This window comes from Stegastes partitus, unplaced genomic scaffold (assembly GCF_000690725.1).
Source record: "Stegastes partitus isolate 25-593 unplaced genomic scaffold, Stegastes_partitus-1.0.2 Scaffold244, whole genome shotgun sequence".
NCBI lineage: Eukaryota > Metazoa > Chordata > Actinopteri > Pomacentridae > Stegastes > Stegastes partitus.
This window is the reverse complement of record NW_007577975.1, coordinates 73,586-93,117: the sequence shown is the minus strand read 5'-3', so window position 1 is coordinate 93,117 and position 19,532 is coordinate 73,586. Positions and strand designations below refer to the sequence as shown.

At 45.1% G+C, this 19,532-nt stretch overlaps 1 protein-coding gene across 1 annotated transcript in view; it reads left to right on the top strand.

Annotated features, from left to right (window-relative positions):
* The window catches only part of syndig1l (synapse differentiation inducing 1-like), a 50,075-nt gene that overhangs the window by 28,511 nt on the left and 2,032 nt on the right, over nt 1–19,532 (top strand). Inside the window, exon 2 of the mRNA XM_008281769.1 lies at nt 9,233–9,370. Coding sequence (XP_008279991.1) covers nt 9,233–9,370 — 138 coding nt within the window. The remainder of the gene's footprint in view (nt 1–9,232; nt 9,371–19,532) is intronic.

Sequence of the window (19,532 nt, the reverse complement as noted above, 5' to 3'; positions counted from 1 at the left end):
CAGTGATGGAAGAAGAGACTCCGTTAGCGAGCAATGGGAACCACGACAGAGACGTGTGGTGATTCATAACCACCAACCAGAGACAAGCCCGGATCAACGAGGACCAGAACAGTCACATCAGCGCAGGACAAATGACCACAGTGATTAATCTGTTATTGATCGATAATGCAGCTGATCACTGATGGGGACGGTTTTTCAGAATGTGCGTCTCCAGGATGAGACGATGACGTGACTGCAGAACTCCTGCTGGATTGTTCTCTTGTTTTATTGCCTTGAACTAATCTCACAGTCGGGCAGATGATGAAAGTTCAACCTTTCTGTTTATTCTTATCACCAGGCAACAGTCTGCACTGCGTCTGTGTGGAGGGCATTTTTCAGCCTTTATTTGATAGTTGAGAGGCGATAGGAAGTCACGGAGGAGAGCGATGGAGTGACGAGCAGAGAAACCGGCACATTAACATTCATGAAAGGTTACGCAAGAGCCCTAAAAAGCATTTTTATAATAACAGCGAGTACACAAAAGGCATTCAGGTTCCGTAGAACAGGCCGTTCTTGTTATTTTTGTCAGATTTAATCACTGATTCCTGCTCGTGTGAATGCCGAGCGCCATGTGCAGCGTCTCCCTGTCGTGGCCTCGTTACACGATCCTAAATTACACACCTGTCAGCGCGAGGCCGCGGGGCAGCGGGAGGAGGAAACAACACAACAAACATTTTGCTCGTTAACTGGCTGCAGGTCGAACGTCGTCGTGTTGGAGAGCTGCGTCATGACGAAGCTCTCGCTGTTGTGATCACACACCGAGCGGCTGAGCGTCCCTCTGAGGCGGCTGAGTGTGGCCGACCCCACGGGGCCGCCGGCTAACGCTTACATTTCTCTTCAGCAGCTGTCGGCTTTGTTTGCACTCCATCATGCCGCCTGATGAATTAGAAACCCTTAAGACAACCCCCCGGTCGCATCCAGGGCCGCGGGCTCCTGACCCGGCATAACTTAACGTGGCCATCTGGAGCGCGGGAACAGGCCCGGTTCATGTCGCACTAATGTCGCATTACGATGCAGAAGGCGCGAATTAGCGGCGGATAGAGCTGCCTGGCGACAGACGGGGAATCCAGATGACCGGCCGATAAGTTGCATGCAAAGCGAACACGCGCCGTCTTTTGTAGAAATGTAATTGAATAAGTGGAGACGATTAAAGAGGCGCTGATCTGCTCCCTTTGTCAAACCGGACGTCTCCGTACGGACGCCATCAGATAACACGGCGTCGCTTTCTCCTGGATTCACTTTCTGTGGCTGGATTGTAAATGTGCTGGAAATGACATTTTGTGTTGTGTTTCATCTCTAATGGGGTTTTCTCATTAACGTTGCTTCTGCGTTCAGGCAGCTAATTGAATTCAGTTCGGTTGCAAAGTGGTTTCAGGTCTCTTTATGTGTAGAGCTGGAATCTGCTCTGACACAACGAACGAGCTCGTTTACAGAGAAAATCAGGTGTTCTACCCCGATAACGTGTCGATAACGTGTCGATAACGTGTCGATAACGTGTCCATAACGTGTCCATAACGTGTCGATAACGTGGTGTTTTCTACATGCTGGAGGACACATCATGAGTAAAATCAGCAGTCAAAACCATCGATGAGTATTTTCACCTTTAAATGACAGACGACAGTCTCAGATTGAGGCTTCCAGGGTTTTACACGAAGCAAACCAAAGACAAGCGACTGTGGGTTTGCAGGGTAGAGCTCTCTGTGTCATTATTCTTTTTCAGAACATGTACGGCTGAATTACTCCAACACTACAGCTTGTGTACGGTAGAATAGTTTGGGTTTGGGCTGAGTTCTGTCTGAGCCACTTTCAGGCAGAAAGGAATCATTTTCATGGACAAAGCTCTGAATGTGTAGCAGCATTAGCCATCGATAACTGATCAAAATGATCAAAGTGGATGTTTCTCCGTGTGCAGACTGAGCTGTATTTAATCATGTGACATGGTGGTTGGTGTCGTTAGCGTCTTGGCTACGGTAGCGCTGCCCTGGTAGACTTTGACTCATCTTGTATGAATCCTTGAACCACCACAGTCGTCCTGGTCATGGTGCCCTTTGCTGCTAAACTCCCACAATGCTCTCTGCTCTCCAACATGAACCTGACTGAGGTCTGAGTGACGCCTCCTCAGGTTGCTGCAGTACTAAACCTGAACGTCCCGTTTCACTAAAAGGCTCCACCTGGTGGTGCAAGCAGGTACTACAACTCACCTACGACATGCATGTTCTTCATTTTCTGCCTTGTCCTTTAACATTTTTGTGATTTCAATAGTTTTCAGCTCATGGAAGAATCTGTACAACACCAACCGTTCTGTACTTATAGAACAACCGTTTGCAATGTTGTTGTTTTTTTGTATTCAGAGTAAGTAGACAAAAGTTATGTGTATATTTATTTTATTTTTCTTTTATTACTGATGTTTGTAGTGTTTTCGTACTGTCCCCTTTGCAAGTTTCCTCCACTGTAATATATTTTTAAAGAAAGAAGGTTATCTTATCTTCATATATATTTTAAATCAGTTAAATTGTGAGTAATCGATGAAGCGATAATCATTATCATCCCTGGTTAACACACACATCTTCAGAACGTTTCTTGTGCGTCACACAGGAGCTACAACATGAACTTCACACAGAATTAGAGCAAAAAGAAAGAATATAGACCGGGGGGTAAAAAGGGGACGGGGCACATTCCCCGTTGTGCAAATGAGGCCAGCCCTCCTCCCTGGTTACGCTGTCATAGCAGAGAGGTGAAACCATCAATTAGCGCTTCGTTACCTGTCAGCCGCTCGTCTCATGTTGACGGGATTTACACCCCACAGGACGTATCAGAGCGCAGAGCGGCTGCATGCATAGTCATTAGACTGGAGGTGAGCGATTGACAGCCTCCTGCACCAACACGCGCTCATTAAAGTCGGGTTGAGCCGGTAAACAGCATCATGTTCACCAGGAACCAGCTTCCAGTGAACCCAGAGCCAGCGGGTTGTGATCTGGAACTTCATTTGTGCAGCACTCCACACAGTAATTCTGCTTCTACCAATTAATCAAATGCATGGTTACAAGATAAAGATCCTGAACCTTTTAATTTGCAGTTCTTATTTTTGGTGGGTCGGGTCGACGTAATAATGTCGCTAATTGCATTAACTCATTACAGCTCCGGTTTGAGTTGATTGAATATAAGCGGAGATAACTTCATGGAATTGGCTTGAAAACACTATTTTCATTTTAAGATCAACATTTGTTTTAATTTTTTTAATATATTTTTGATTAGTTCAGTTATTAGCGGTGATTAATTGGGTGGGTGTTTTGCATCAACCTAATATGATTTAATTTAAACTCAGATTTCTCTGTTATTCAGTTTTTAACTTCAGATGAAAACTTTTTTCTTCACCTTGAGGTCAACTTGAGTTTTTAAAATAAATCTACGAATTCCTCCACTGTGAGATTAATTAATAAAGGATCATCTTATCTTCATTTATTTTTACTGAGTTAAATCATTAACAGAAATTAATCTCTTTCACAATAATTATTTGGAGTCATAACCTCATGACGTTCATCACATAATCCAGTGGAGGTCCAGGAACAACAACAAGAAACACATTCACTAATGTTAAGTAACTTATTTTAATGACTAATCAGTTCAACCAACCAATAGGTAGTTAAAATAAATTAAATTAAATAAACACACCTTTTGATTGCAGAGAAAACATTATTTGGTTGAACAGAATTTAGAAGTTTTCAGAACTCCCAAAAATAAAATTTGTGTAATTTATTTATTTTTTGAACATACATTTTATAGGATGTAGTTTCCAGGAGTTGTGTCTGAATCTGTGGATGATGTGGACATGGAGCTGCAGTAACCGGTGCAGCGCTGCACAACAGTTGGTGACTCTGAAAGTTTTACGACTGAGGACCTTCTCGTACGTGCAGACCCGCCACCTGACTGACTTCTCCTGCTTCCTGGGTTCCTCTCTCGGTGGTGAACTGAGCCAGTAGGATGTTCTGATCCAGCCAGGAGGCTGTGCAGATACCACCAGTGATGCGCTCTGAAGCAGGAAGCAGCGCCGGCTCTGCTCAGGTTGCACCGCGGCGCTCGCTCACGGCCTTAAAAGCCGGCTGACATTATGCACAATGTGAGCTGCATTATGCTCATGTGCTCTGACCTTTCTCACCTCAGCTCTGCATTATGAAGGCGGCAAAAACCCATCGACCACCTCTGCAGGAGCCTGTTTCCACAGCTTTTAGCAGCTGCGTGAGCTCAGCCTGACAACACCGACCGGCGCTGTCTGAGCGAACGCAGGAAACGGGAAGGTTCTGGTGTTCAACGCACTTGTTTTGTCTTCAAGAGGTCTATTTTTGGAGAAGATTAATTTCCCCTACACATCTCTACCAGCAGCCCTCTAATCCCCACCAACAATCAGGCTACGAGGCTACGAGGGTGTGTGTTATTAAAATTAACTGAAAACTGCTTCCCAAAGCAGATGCATTCCCAAAGCTCCCAAACATTTACAGACGTTAAACACTGAATGCATCACGGTGCTGAGCTGCACACACGCTGGATGAAGCACAGCAGCAACAGTCATCTGTACATGTAGAAACAAACCTGTAGCAGGAACAGCACTGGAGCTACATGTTCTGTTGATTAACACGTTATAAAATAATGGTCATAATAAAAAACCTCTAAATGTTGACTTTAGAGCAAAAACACTCATGTTCAGATTTTAAATGGTTCAAACTGCTAATTTTAAAAAAAAACTGAAGATATTCAGGTGCTTGTGTTTCTATATAATATGTTGTTTTTCTTATGAGACTGACCTGAATCATATAGAACAGGAACAATGATGGCAGTTAATTAGCAGGGGGCATTTTCTGCATGTTGCTGGTGCCTCTATGGAGGAAAACACTGTCTGTTATTTAATGGCAGATATACAATATAGAAAATGCACGTCTGGTAAATTCATAAAGTAATTTGAAAAATATGCTGGTGCCTGTGTTTATGCAAATAACGTGTCCACAAAGCAGAACCTTGAGAGGAGGCTGACCCGAATATATAACAGCAGGCAGGTGTGTGGCCACAGTCAAGAACATTTTCTGCATTTTAATGGAGAGTCTACAGTAAAAACAGGAAGTGTTCTGCTGTTTAACGGCAGTGTGAGGACGACACATGTGCTGGTGTCTGTGTTTGGTCAGATTGTTCCTGAAGCTGAACCGTTCACGCAGCATCACCTCTGAGGATTCTCTCACACCTTCGGCCTGATGCCGTCCTTCACATCTAGATTTATGGATGAGAGGAAAGCTAAAGCTAGTCCTGGTGCAGTCTGGCCTTGAGGGGCACTGGGAGAACCTGCCTGTCCTCCTACATGAGGTCAAGAATCTGCAGAAGACTTGCAGGTTGGTGCACATGTGCTACAGACACCACCTTCACCTGAGGAGGTCAAGAGAGGAGCTACAGGTTCAGTCCCATCTCCAGACAAGAGGACGACTCCATCGGCTGAACGGGTTGATGAAAGTCTTCACAGCTGAACATCTGTGGAAGATTCTGGATGAACATGTCAAACTGCTTCATCCACAGCCATCTTCAAAACACCAACTGATGGAATATCTGGTGGAGAAATGGTGTTCACCCTCCTGGTGGAGCTCCCCAGACCTGGACCCTCAGTACCAAGGAACAGCTCAGCGGGTTGGTCTTGTTAAGATGTTTTATGTGGGTTTCTGCTTTAATTTGCAGTCTGTAGATTGAGTTTCTACTAAAACGTTGGATCCATTTATTAAAATAAGTGCATCACCTGAATTCCAGCAGCGATGTGAGGATTACTTCAGTAAAAGTACCACTCCAGCAACGTGAAAGTACTGCATTACAAGTAAAAGTCCTATTATATGACTGTTGTTTGCAGTAGAAGTCCTGGTTGTCTCACTGACACACGATCAGATTATTAACGGTGAAGCATCAGCGTGTCGGAGGCAGCAGATGAGTCTGAGGAATCTTCTTCTGCTGTGATGTTGGATCAGCAGAACATTTATTGGACGTTGCTCCGTGGCGGAGCTGCTAACAGCTCAGACATCTGAAACGTGAGCCGACTGCACGCTGCTTCTGGAACAAGTTTGAATCTGTAGCTGCGTTTTAAAAGCTTCCTGTGTTTGTTGTTCTGTCACATTTGCAGAACAAGTGAAAAGTACGATGAGATGTGGTCGAGCAGACGGAGACGGCTGCAGAAAAGTGCCTCAAAATTGTACTCGAGTAAATGTACTCTGTTACTTTCCATCAGTGTTTCTTGCCCACTGCTTCCAATCTCCCTCCTTCATTTCCTTTCATCTCAAAAGAAAAAAAAAAAGCTCCCTGAAGATAACAAAAGTTTAAAAAGAAAAACGATTCCACGCCGGGTGCCGCTGGGACAGAAGTCTGAAACAAACGAGTCGAGGGAGTCGTGAGGCAGATACAAGTCAGCCAAGAAAATGTCTGCTTTGTTTTTTTAGCAACAACCTCCAGAAAAACCAACTTTATCAAACGGCGACGTGGAGCCTGATGCCCAGCAGGAGGCTGTAGACTCAGGCTCAGCGTCCTGACGTCTGCCTTCATGAAAAAACTCATTACAGCCGTTTGTTTGAAATGAAAGTCCAGAAATCAGCCGACTGCTTGATGGAAATGAGGTGTCACAGTCCTGTCATCCGTCTCCAGCCGCTCTGATTGAAATGTTCAACACATTATGTTGTTGGCCTTGGTTTTATTTTTCATTTATTTCCCGTGTTGGCGCTGGATCATCCTTCAGACGGATCATGTGAGGAAGGACGAACACGTGGCCTCAATCTGTTCATTAGACCAGATCAATCTGAGCCTTTGCTCTCGGCTGCTGGTCAGAACCTCTGACGTGTTCTGCTCTGGACGGGGAGTCTGGAACCTTTTCCAACCCGCGAGCGTCTTTCCTGTTCAGCCGGCGGCGCCGTGGGTCCGTGTGAGGAATGCTGCGTGGAGCGTGAAATAGCTTCATAAAGCTCTGAGGGAGGAGGTGTGTTTGATTCAGAACTGTTTCACATCTGAAATGGAGCGTACGTCGGACCGCGGCTCCTTTTCTGATGCCATCTGTTGTTTAGGCGCCAAAATGTCGGAATCTGCATATCTCAGACGTAATGAGAAACTAATGGACCGTCGCCGCCAGAGCGTCCACGAACGGGAGGCGAGACATTAGGAGGAAGCAAATGATCCCGCATGCGGTGACATGTTTTGTTTCCCATTACGCAAATGCCTTTTTTTTCTTTTTTCGATGAGCGCCGATTCTTTGTGCGACCAGTCAACTCGAAAATCACTTCTACCTTGTTTTAGTGCTCGAGGGAAAACTTTTCTTTTTCTTTCTCCGACCTGCCTCGGATCTGTTTGCAAATCAACACTGAGCAAACATTTGGACAACGTTCTGAACGGACGCACTAATAACTGGCTTTTTAATTTGCAGTCAGCTGATTGAAGCTCGTTTAGTTTCAGTCGTACCTGTTTGTGCACGTCCAGCGTCTTCCTGCAGGAAAGTCATTGAAACCGCTCAAAGGTGTCACACTGATGTTTAAAAAGTGCTCATTGAGTCACCAGCAGCACATTAATTATGTTTAGTCTGTATGTTAAAAAGGTAGTAAAATATCATTTATTATAGTCATAATAATACAATAAAATCATGTGTTTGAAGCCTTTATTCTTCATTAATCACTATTTATTCTGGAGTCTAGCTCTCATGTTTTTGTCATTTATGTACAAATGTGGCTCAGGTTCTGAATCCTTCAGATCAGACGACTGTGATTCAAACGATGATTTTCTGAACTACAACATAAATATGTGACGGTGTGGTCATCTATCGTCGACCACCACAGGAGCAGCGGTTACACAACAGGACAAACACACCAATAAAACATTCATTAACCAGTAAAACTGCCCAAAACATGCAGGATGATTGGTCCTGAAATCAGTCTGTTGCTATGAATGAACCATCTACAGTCAGGAAACTCGCTGTCTTGACTCTATTTCCGGCTCCAACCAACAGCTGGTGAGTCTGGAGTTGCACCAGATTTGTCTAAAAATACCAAAATCCCTCCTTCAACATCTCTGAAGCTCATTAAATCACATCTTGTTTGTGTAACGTGGGTAAAAATGGAAGCGTAATGAAACACGATAGAACTTGTCAGCAGGCAGATGTTACTGATGGACAGAGACGGCATCAGGCCTGATCCCAGATCAGGAGGAATCAGAACAACACAGCAGGCATGTGGAGTGAAAACGGGTTACTGACCAGTTTGTATACGTCTGCTGCTGCTTTTACCACAAACTAAACCGTCATAATGCACAAAAACACGTCTAGTAACTGAGAAATCAAGCAGCTGATGGTGTGATCAGGCTCCGTGACAACAGGCGGTTCGGTGTGTCTAATATTCCTGTTAAATCACCTGCATTAGGAAGCCAGACGATAATAAACATAATTTACAAACTGGTTATGCATGAGCCCAAAAACAGCGTGCTGCTGTGAACAGACGATGCTGGAAAAGTAAACAGAGGTTTGCTTTATGAGTCAGAACAGCAGCTCGACACCCACGACATCTGCACGGCCGCTCGGAGTGAAACCTCTGAAATTAGAGCCGAACACGTCGTGTTTCTGCAGGAATATTCTCACTGTTGTCTGCTTTCAAACCACCAGCTACTAAAGCGACGTCCCAGCAGCCGTACGGCCGAGCTGGGAGGGTTTTTAAGATACACCTGCACGAACTCAGGTCGTTTTCTGCAGTCTGTGAGTCGAGCTGTGAGGCTGAGTCAGGAGGTGGGAGTGAGCTGCTGGTAGTAGGAGCTAAACGTGGCTAACTTTAGCTGGAGTCTTCATCAGGACCGCGCTGCAGGCAGCATCACTGCTGTGTCAGGATATCTGGACTGAAGCTGCATGAGAGCAGCACATGGCCTTCATCTAAGCATCACAGTGCATTTAGAAAGACATCCTGCTCACAGTCCCAGTTAGAACGCATGCCTTTGCTAACCGTAGCCTTAAATCTACCAAACAAACACAAGAGTCGCATCTCGTCTGCGTGGATTTCTCCTCGAAGCTGCTTCATTTAAATGAGTCAAATCGAACGTCATCGCCGACGGTTGTGTTTCCTGCTGCAGCTCGACTCACTCGCTCTAAAACTTTGTTCACGCGTGAGTTTGAAATGTGCCGTGTTGACCTTATTCTCTGTTCCCCCTGCAGACGGATTGTTCCAGCGACAGCGAGAGCGAAGACAACTTCATCGTGGTCCCCCCTCGAGATCACCTGGGCCTGGCCATATTCTCCATGCTCTGCTGTTTCTGGCCTTTGGGGATTGCAGCCTTTTACTTCTCACAGGGGGTGAGCGTGCACACACACACACACACACACACACACACACGCACACGCACACACACACACACACACACCCAGTGCACACGCCCTCATAGTTGTCTTTCACAAAGTGTGTCACGCTTGAATGATGCAGCATCTGTTTGTCAAGGTCCAACGTGACGCCCAGCACATGAGCCTGTCGACATGCTACACGCCAACATCCGTGCACGCTGCCAGCTTTCTGTATGACTCATTACTGGAAGATTAAAGAGCGCTGTGCATGGAAAAAAAAGAAAAAGCAAAAGAAAAAAGGAGTGACAGCTGACTCTCTGGCTGCAAGGCCAAGTTTTACTGAGCTCCCATCAATAACTGAAGGCCGATCAGTAATGGCTGCTTGATGCTCTGTAAACAGGCTGAGAGTCTCCTTTAGGAGGAGTATATAAATCACTTCCAAGGTTCTATCCGCCAGCCGCAAGAAAAGGAGGTATTCAAATTACCAAGATGAGAGAGAGGCGCCTTTGAACTGGCGCTGCTCTGAAGAGGATGGAAGACGAGCCCAGGTAAAGGTGAGCCGACGCGCTGAAGGCGACGAGCTCTCAGAAGCTGTCAGCAGCTTGTGGAGCTGCAGGTCAGGAGGAGGAATTCTGCACCAAGCTGCACAATGCTAATCTAATTACACAAGTTGTTTTTTTTCTGTACGTCTCTGTGGGTTTCATGGACCAACACCGTGTGTGTGAAGGTCATCGTTCAGCTATGTGTGGATAAAATATCACATCTCACATCCAGAACCATCCGTATTGGACTTAGAACTATGAAATCACATTATGACGTTTATTTCACATGTGGCTACCTAAAGGCTGCAGAATAAACCCAACATTAACCATGATTATGGATTCCCACAGCCACATGACTGTGATGTGGATGTTTAAGACGTGGCGCTCTGACACAACAGTCCATCGCTTGGTTTCACTTGTTTTATTGATCCGGTAGGTTTTACTTTCCTCTCCTCTCTGCTCTGTGGAAACACTGCCTGCAGTTCAGCTGACTATTCATCACGTTGGTCACAGCTGAGTCACTCGTGGCTTCTCACATGGTTTCGTTTTCTTACCGGTTCTAATGCAAATGGTTCATTTTCAGTGACTTATGGAAGAAGACACGAAGCGTTTTACATGAAACATCCCCACAGTGCTTAGGCTTTTCCTCTGAAACTGCACTAAACCATCAGAACCATCAGAACCTAGAACTGTCTCTGGTAGATGTTTTGGCCGTTTTTAAAAGCTGTATAACATTTTCCTAACATGCATGAATCCCTGATCTTTTGCACGGCCGTTTCCAATAACGTACAGAAAGTTAGAAAAGTGAAACACTCCATATCGCAGCGACCGTGAACGTCCCCGAGAGCTGCTTGATGAAGGTCTGGAGCAGAAAAGGGCAGAAATGAATGTATTTCTGCAAGTTCGCCGGCGTGTGGGAGTCTGTTTGAAACTTTTGGATATTACCTCTGTACCGTAACCTCAAGCAATCAGTTTCTAATGCGTGTCAGAAGCAGCAGTTATTTCCACCGAGCAGAGCGAGAACGTGTGATTTCAGAACAAATCACCGTCTGACAGTCTGACAGTTAGCACAGCGCCTAATTTTAAGGCTCTATTCTGACGTTCAGCAGCCGGTAACGGCGGCAAATAGCACGTAAAGAGGTGTCTAATGGATTCCAACCGGACCTCGGGTCTCTGGAGCGGCTCCGGTGACGGCGGGTCAAACAAAGAGCAGGAATCCTCACACGTCTCTATCAGGTGCATCAACAGCACAGCAAAGGGCAGCCAGCAGCCTCCACGTCATGCATGTCTGGAGGCACATGTAAACACACACACTGTACACACACTGTACACACACACACACACTGTACACACACACACCAACAGCTAAACTATTCAGCCTCCGACTATAAACTCTTATCAAAAAGACTCGAGCATTTAGCCGTCTTATCTGTGGGAGTCCAAGCCAGTCAGTGAATTATCTTGTCAGGAGCTAATTTGATTCTTCCTGAGTAATTACGGGGAAGTGATGGCTGTGTTTAGGGATGGATGGTTTTTCTGCCAATCTCCCTCCTTTAGAAGGTGCCGACCAGAAGAGCTGTCAGGAAAAGATATGGAGGAAGTCTGGGATCGCTTCATTTTACTGCTCAATAACCCACTTCACTGGTCCTCGCTGCATTCAGTTGTCCAGGAAGTCCCTCCAACGATAAACGCTGTAATTCTATCGGCGCTAATGTGAGGACGGCGAAAGTTTTTGAGCAGAACACGGGCCGGAGTTTTGGAAGTGAAATCCATGCCTCGGCACTTTGTACCGAAAGAAGATGTTCTGTTGAGAAAGTGAAAGTCTGCAAAGGACGACAAATCAAACATATTCCTTATTTAAGATAAACTGACTGCATGTTCCTGGTTTTACCTCCTAAATAAAACTACGCCTGAGGACAGAGTGAAGGAACTACTTCCTCCTGGGTGTGTTATAGTTCAGTCTGCTTGATGATTCTCTGTATTTTTATTTTTGTCAAAGGTGTGACTAAATCTCATCTTGATTTAGGAACACAGCAGCATCACCAACCACCCACTGCTATTGTTATTATTATTATTATCATTATTATTATTATTATCATCATGAACTAGCTTAGCGAAGTAGCTACAGACATCACACACTGGTTTTTAAATACTGTTTTGAAGCCTTGAGTTTGGAACTTGGCCATCACGATCTTGCTTTTTTGAAACCAGACATGACCAATCAAGGGCAGATCTCACTGCAGACTGGCTTTATCATCTGTTTTCCTTTAAATGGGACCATGATGTACAACATTAGCACCATGCTGTACTGAAGGAGACGTGAAACTAGCAAATCAGACCATAAACTCAATAGGAAAACGTCTACTGATGCAACAAATCAGGTGAGAAGTAGGATCATTTTCTCATAGACTTCTGTAGAATTAGAAGAAAGAGGCGCCCCCTGCTGGCTGTTACATAGAATGCAGGAGTAAGGCTTCACTTTTCAGAACTGGAGGCTTCATTCATCTTTTAACCACAGTTTATGGTGGCGATAAGCAAAGACATCCAGATATTCAGATGGTATTTCACATCTTGAGCTTGCAGACAACAGATACAGTCTGTTTTCTGGGTTTGACATCATGAGTAAAGTCCATCTAAAGTCTGTGAAATCTGCATAAAATTACATAACTGATAATATAAGAAGATATAATCGGGGCGTGACGTTCACAGGAACCAAGGGGAGCTCGGCTTCTCATAACAAGACGAAGATGATCTGTGAAATAGCGACAGTGTTTCTGCCACGTATGTCTGGATCCGTCTGTATCTCATTATCATGGATCATGCGTAAAATCAGGCTGCTATTGACTCCAGCGCGGAGGCGATTAATCACTAAATCACTTTCATAAAGTTACCGACATGCACGCTGCTCTTTCCTTCACGCCTGTGTAGAAATACAGCAGCTAATGAAGGTATGAGCCGCAGCACTCAGGAATACAAAGGTGAGCTTATTCCACACATTAGGCTGGATTAGCAGAGCGGCCGATCTTCTCCCTATCAGCAGTAAAAACTATTACAAACAGCATCTAGCGCTGCTCTAGTCTCCTCACCGCTCTGCAAGTCAGCGGAGCTGCTAGATGCACAGCAGAAGCTACTCCACATTAGCTTAGTTATTAGGAATAATGACAGATAGAAGCCAAACCAAGTGATTTTCAAACATGTCTGTTGTTTCATGTGATGACAGCAGAGAAAGGGAAGTGCCCTGAAGGCCACACCATGAACCATGTGAAACCCAAAACCTGCCAGAAGGTTTCTAAAGCATGATATCTTCTAAACAACATCCACAATGATACCATTATTCAGCAGAAATAGTTTTTTAAAAAAACAGCTTTTTGATGATCTTTGAACTGCTCATCCATCATGTGCCGCTTCTTCAGAAAAAAAAAAGTCCAAATCTAAGCTTGAAGTTGTTATAGTTCACTGAAATCAATTAATTATACAGAATCCAATTTACACATGTGCCAGAAATAAACCATTTGCAGTCACTTGTATTTGCAAAACGCTGAACCAACAGTCACACGAGAAACAAGCTGGGGACCAGCATCATAACAACTATGAACAATAATGAACAACTAATGATCCTTCCAGCATCAAGCCCTCCTCGTATCTGGACCTCCGTCTGGACAATCCGACAGCCTTGATATCCGACATAGAAGAAGGTTTTATGTTTAGTGTCGGATCATCGAGTCACGGCTGTTTGTAAAATAAATAATGAACATAATTCAGTTTAGTTATGTGTTTTTCTACGGTTCTTGGCTGTATAACTGCGTCATTCAGCACAAACTATATCTCTGAGCTCCGTCTCCTTTAGTCGTGGCTGTGCCGTGCCGTCTCCGTACAGGTTCAGGACTTTAGTGAAAAATGAGCTGCATTACTGAAGAAATGCCCACAGCCTGCTCGGGGCTCCAAGGGTTAACCTATTGCACCTTATCGCTACGGTTTGTCAGACTAACCTCCAAATGGAAGACTCTTTTTTTTTCCTCGACTTCACCGTATTTCGTCGCTGCTGCCTCTGCAGGAGAGCGTAAAGCAGATGCATGATGAGATTTGACAAGGGCAGCCCAAATGAAATGATGGCGCATCAGCGTCGCCGTTTACTCCCAGGACATTTACAAACAAACAGGTTAGCGACTGTAATAGAGTCTGCGGACGGCGGATCAATAGTGTTTTTGTTCCAGTGGAAGGTCAGGGCCGGTCAAACAGAGAGCCGCCGGCTTCCCGAGGAGACGACCGGAGTCACAAACACACACATTCACTCAGGGCGCCTTTAAATTGCTTTAAAGCTGTTTGCCAAAGACAAGATCTTTAATTCTGTGTAATGTCTTTATGGTAAATAGGGATGCACAGCGGCAGGATAACACACACACACACACACACCTACACACACACACAGTAAAGCGATAATGACTAGAACACCATGAATATCTGTGAAAAATTAGCTTTGAGCATTTGATTGGGAAGCAAAATGGAGTTTCAATTATTGCGGCTAATAGGGTGAGTGTTTTGTTTGGAGATGCTGATAAATTCTTCTCTCTGCTCCGAGACATCTGCGCCGCAAAGTGCAGGGTTGAGGAGCAGCGGCAATTCCTTTCACGATTATGCAAATCAGACTCCCCTGAAGTTATCTTACGGCGTACGAGTCGTCGTAATGAATGGAAACGAAGGAGCTAATTATTGCCAAACAGTTTGTGCGTTCGTTTGGCTGAAAAACGGAGAAAAGAGTCGAGGCTTCCTCTGCATTGTTTATCTGGAGGGAAAACCTGTTAAGGGTTCTGGATTGACGTCCGTACGAGTCTCCAGCTCCGTCTGAGATGTTATCTGTTCCTCTATGACACCACATTTCAGTCATTTTGTCAAGGTTGTGGAGATAAAGCCGTAAACGCTTCCAACCGTTTTTCTCTCAAGGGTGTTCAAGGAAAATCCTCCCGCTGACACACAGCGAACGCTAAAAGTTCAGCGATGTTCTCCTCTGTTTGGTCCAGATTAGAGCCTCATCTCGGTCCAGAGTGCGGATCGTCGCCGCCGCATGCTTTGATTTAATTATAATTGATAAATCATTTACAGTGTGTTTAACAAAAGCTTTCAGAGGACAAGCGGAGCTGGTGTCCTTCAGCTGTCCACTGCTCACGCCGCTTTCTCCTCAGAAGGAGAACGTGCTTTGTCTTGTTTTGAAAGCAAATTAAAGCCTAATTTGCCGTAAAGCCTTCATAGAGGCGCTTTTGTTTCCAGTAATAAGTGTATTGACACGCAGGCTGAAGGCCCGTCTTTAAATACGCCTCCTTTGTCCAGATGTGCTTCCTGACCTTTCCAGGCGTTTGTCTGAGGAGCCTCTCATCTGACTGTCTTTGTCCTGGATTATTAGAAGCTGTCTTCACAACCCTTATTGGGAGTAATGAAGGACTCGGAGCTTCTTCAGCAGCACTGATCAATAGCGATGATGGTAAATGCAGGTTTTCATACTTTGATGTTCAGCAGATAAAACTTTTGCGGTTAAAGATGCAGAGTTGGCTGCTTCAGAACAACTCGACGCTCATTTCTAGAGCGTCCGACACTCCGCTGTCCCACAAACACACACCAGACGTCCTTCAGCATCTGCATCAACGTCTGACGCCAGCAGACATCACAGGAAGTTGGAAGGGTGCTGGTGGTTTACAGGTGTGTGTCAGACCATTGTTCTGTGACTGTTTGGTTACGTTTAGGTCCTTCAGCTACCCGGTTAGGTTCAGGAGAAGACCATGATTTGGGTTAAATGCACCTTTTCACTACATTAACTCCACGTTACAATGAAAACTTTATGTTATCTGGAAATGAGCGACAGTGATGACCCCAGGAGAGAGGTCCAGTATCACCATTATCTCTCATCCTCACCAGGGTCATGGGGGGCGGAGCCTATCCCAGCTGACTCAGGGTGAAGGCAGGTTCACCTGGACAGGTAACCAGTCTATCACAGGGCTACACTTAGAGACAGACAACCAAGCACACTCACATTCACACCTACGGACAATTTACAATCACCAATTAACCTCAGCATGTTTCTGGACTGTGGGAGGAAGCCGGAGAACCCGGAGAGAACCCACGCTGCACGGGGAGAACATGGAGACTCCACGCAGGAAGATCCCGGGTGTCCTCACCGGGACGGCAACCGGCGACCTTCTAGCTGTGAGGCAACGGTGCTAACCACTGAGACACCGTGCAGAAATCCTAATATTACAAATACTCAATAAATACTCCTTTAAGGACTGCACTTGTCAGCCTCATGGGTTCATAATGGATCGATCAATAACACAAAATGAACTCAGTGGACATCATCACACCTTCTAATGAAACTGCTTCAGACAGTAACGACACAAACGATCAGCCTTCAGCTCACAGTGACGCCACTTCAGCATGTCAGCTTGCTGCAGTAGAAGAACTGTGGCCAGCAGGCATCACAGGAGGCTTCCTCATGGTGGTCCTTTACCAGCTGAACTCCCACAATGCTCTGCGCTTGCCAGCACAGAACGGACCTCCTCATCACTGTGACCTGTCAGACCGACATGCAGCTCCGGTGTTTCCAGCACCGTGGACGCTTGGCGTGTGTTGCAGACGCATTTTAAAACAAAGACAGAAGAACGTGGATGCTGACGAAGTTCTGCTGCTTCGGTCGGTGCAGGACTGCCTCATGAAAGTCAGTTATTTAAATAAGAACCACTCTCCTGATGCAGGCCAGACACTTCCTCATTGTGTTGTTATCCGCAGAAGAACACAGAGATTCACAAATCTGATCTTGTTAAAATAAACGTCTCAGAATAGTCCTTGTACCCTAAAGACAGCCGTAACGAAGAGCTTTTCATTCCACTAACCACAGCAAACCTCTGAGAATGAGCAGACGCTAATGATGCAGGAAGCACACACACTAATTATCCGTCTTTTTGCTCTGCACAGCATTATTTTTGGTATTAAATGTTCTGTCTCTGTCTTGTTATTCTAATATTTGTTGCCAAAGCAGACCCGACCGATTCAGTGAAGCGGTTCTGAACAGGAAGCTCCAGAGCGTTGGGCTGCAGGACGTGGAGGTGCTCGTCTGGTGCAGCTTCTCTTCTGTCTGGTTTGCATGACTCTGGTGCAAATGGACAGAGACCATGAATAATACAACATTTCAATCAGCAGAGACAAAGAGGCTTAAAGACTAATGAAATAATTTTTTATCTGAGTTGGAGCGCACGGAGGAGAGAGCTGAAGAAATATGTGAGGACATCTGTGGCGACTAGACGTCCTGGTGCAGCGCTGGAGTCCACAGAGCCTCTAAAGGCTTTATTTCAGGGGAAGGTCTTCATGCATCTACACACTGCTGAAGGACAAACGTCAGTAAAGACTCTTTTACAACATTTGATGGGAAAAATATACAGTTTCACTCGACTTAAATAATAATAAAATTATATGTAAACTTATTTTATAGATTTTTCCTGCTTTCTTAAAATCTAGAAGAAAGTTTCAATTTATATGATAACCAAAAAAAACCCAAAACAAACATGCTATGCACGTCTGAAATTACACTTTTTACTGTGTTTAAAGTAGAAAAATAAATAAAATAAACCGATTTGCGTTTGAAAGAAAAACTACGTATACTCAGGTTTGAAAGGTGGTTGCTCGTCTTTTAAGTGTTATTTTATAGATTTACTTGCTTTGTTAAAATATGCATTATAACTAAAATAATCTCAGAAAAAAGGTAGAAATCTGTAAGTAAACTGTAGAAAACAAACAAAAAAGGCCAAAACAGTAAAAAAAAACAAACATCCAGATCAAAACTAAACTATTTCACTGTATGGAAATCAGCTAAGTAATCATTATTTTACAGATATTTGCTGTTGTTTTTGTGTTACAGTAGTTCTCTGGTTGTCTCCGACACCCTTTGCTGCAAGAATTTATCCGTTTGTTGAGGGAGTTTTTATTTTATTTGATTTATTCATGGTTGTGAGTGTGGACTGCTCCCCTGACATCTCTACCAGTGCATTCAACTACAAATTAAAAACTCAGAAATGGAAACTAGAAGAAGTCATCTGATGATGTCTGTGAAGCACGTTCTGGTTTCAACCAGCTTTATCCTCACGTCGTCCCTTCAGTTAGCGAAGCAGAGCTCAGCTCAGGACGGAAGGAGGCCCACGATCAGGTGTCTGAACCAGCTCTCAGAGAGAAGAAGCAGCGGTTCGGTTCTAAAATCCTCCCAGATTTCTGCTGTGATGAGCAGAGCTTTCAGCAAATCAACCTCGTATCCACCGACTGAGCTGAAGGTCATACCGAGCTCGTACAGGTTGGTTTTCTCCTCAGACGCTGCAGTCCCACCGTTCCCTCTTAACCTCGGCCGCCACCGAAGAAAACGTCACCTCGTCTTCTTGGCTCGCCTCCAAACTGGAAACGGGATGGAGAGAGACGCAGCGACCCCGAGGCCGGCCTCATCAGAGCCGCACACATCACACAGACCCGGTCCGTCATTATTAAAATGGATCCCAGAATAATGAAGGTCACTGCTCACGTCCTCCGACTACATTTCAAACCTGCGTCGGCACACAATCAGCACAATAGTCCAGCCGGCAATCAATTACAGCCGCGACTTAGCGACACGCCGAATCTCATCTCGTAGAAAACACGGATAAATACGTGACGAGGCCGTAATGAAGCCCAACAGGACTCAGTTCAGGGGAAGACAATGGAGATGGAAAATGGAAACGCCGATCCGGAGCCCTGAACAATGCCGGCAGAACACTTCATACCGGGTCGTCTCTGACCTCCATTCAGTGACCAGAATGAAAACAACGCATCAGAATTATCTGTCTGTTCCTCCATTTCCCTCCCGGCGAGTAAACAGCGAGATAGCTGCAGGATACGGAGCTCTGACAGCACATCAACACCGGGCCAGACGGACCACATGGACCAGCAGTTAACCTCCAGTCATTGTTGGGTTCAGTCTGGTATCAGCGGTGCAGGTGGCGTGATGTTAGCTCTCCGCTGTGATAGTGATCACACGAGTGTGAATACTCCCAGAACTAAGAGCCAGCTCGTTAGACTCCTGCTCTGAAGGAACCGCTTATTAACCCCCTGAACCCGAAGCAGGTTCTGAACATTCATCTGAACACATTGATGATGGCCTGAGGAGTCGGGGAACAAAACCGAATGAAAAGGAAATAAAAAAAACTGTCCAGAAGCTCAACTCAAAATGAATCATGAAGCTGCTCCACGTCTGCTGGCTGTTGGACTCCATATCTGGTCCAGCCCGGCTCAGATCAGCTCATTTCTAGAACCGTTTTGTGCTTGATTGTCTCTGATTTATCTGATTTTTATCTCCTGTCAGCTGTCATGTTTTCAGGCATTTCAAAGTCAAGTTCGTGAATGTTTGAATGACGACATCTCAGGAACTGTTACAGACAGAAGCTGGACAGTTTCTCTGTTAGTTCTGATCATCGATATTGATCAAGTAGATCAAATTATCTCTTGTTATTCATGATAAAAGGTGAAGCTGCCTTTGAGCTCATATGAACAGAAACCCTGATGATGCAGGAGTCAGTGAGAGATGATTCCTGAACCCCGAGTCGCTGCGTGTCACAGGAACACCAACATGAAGA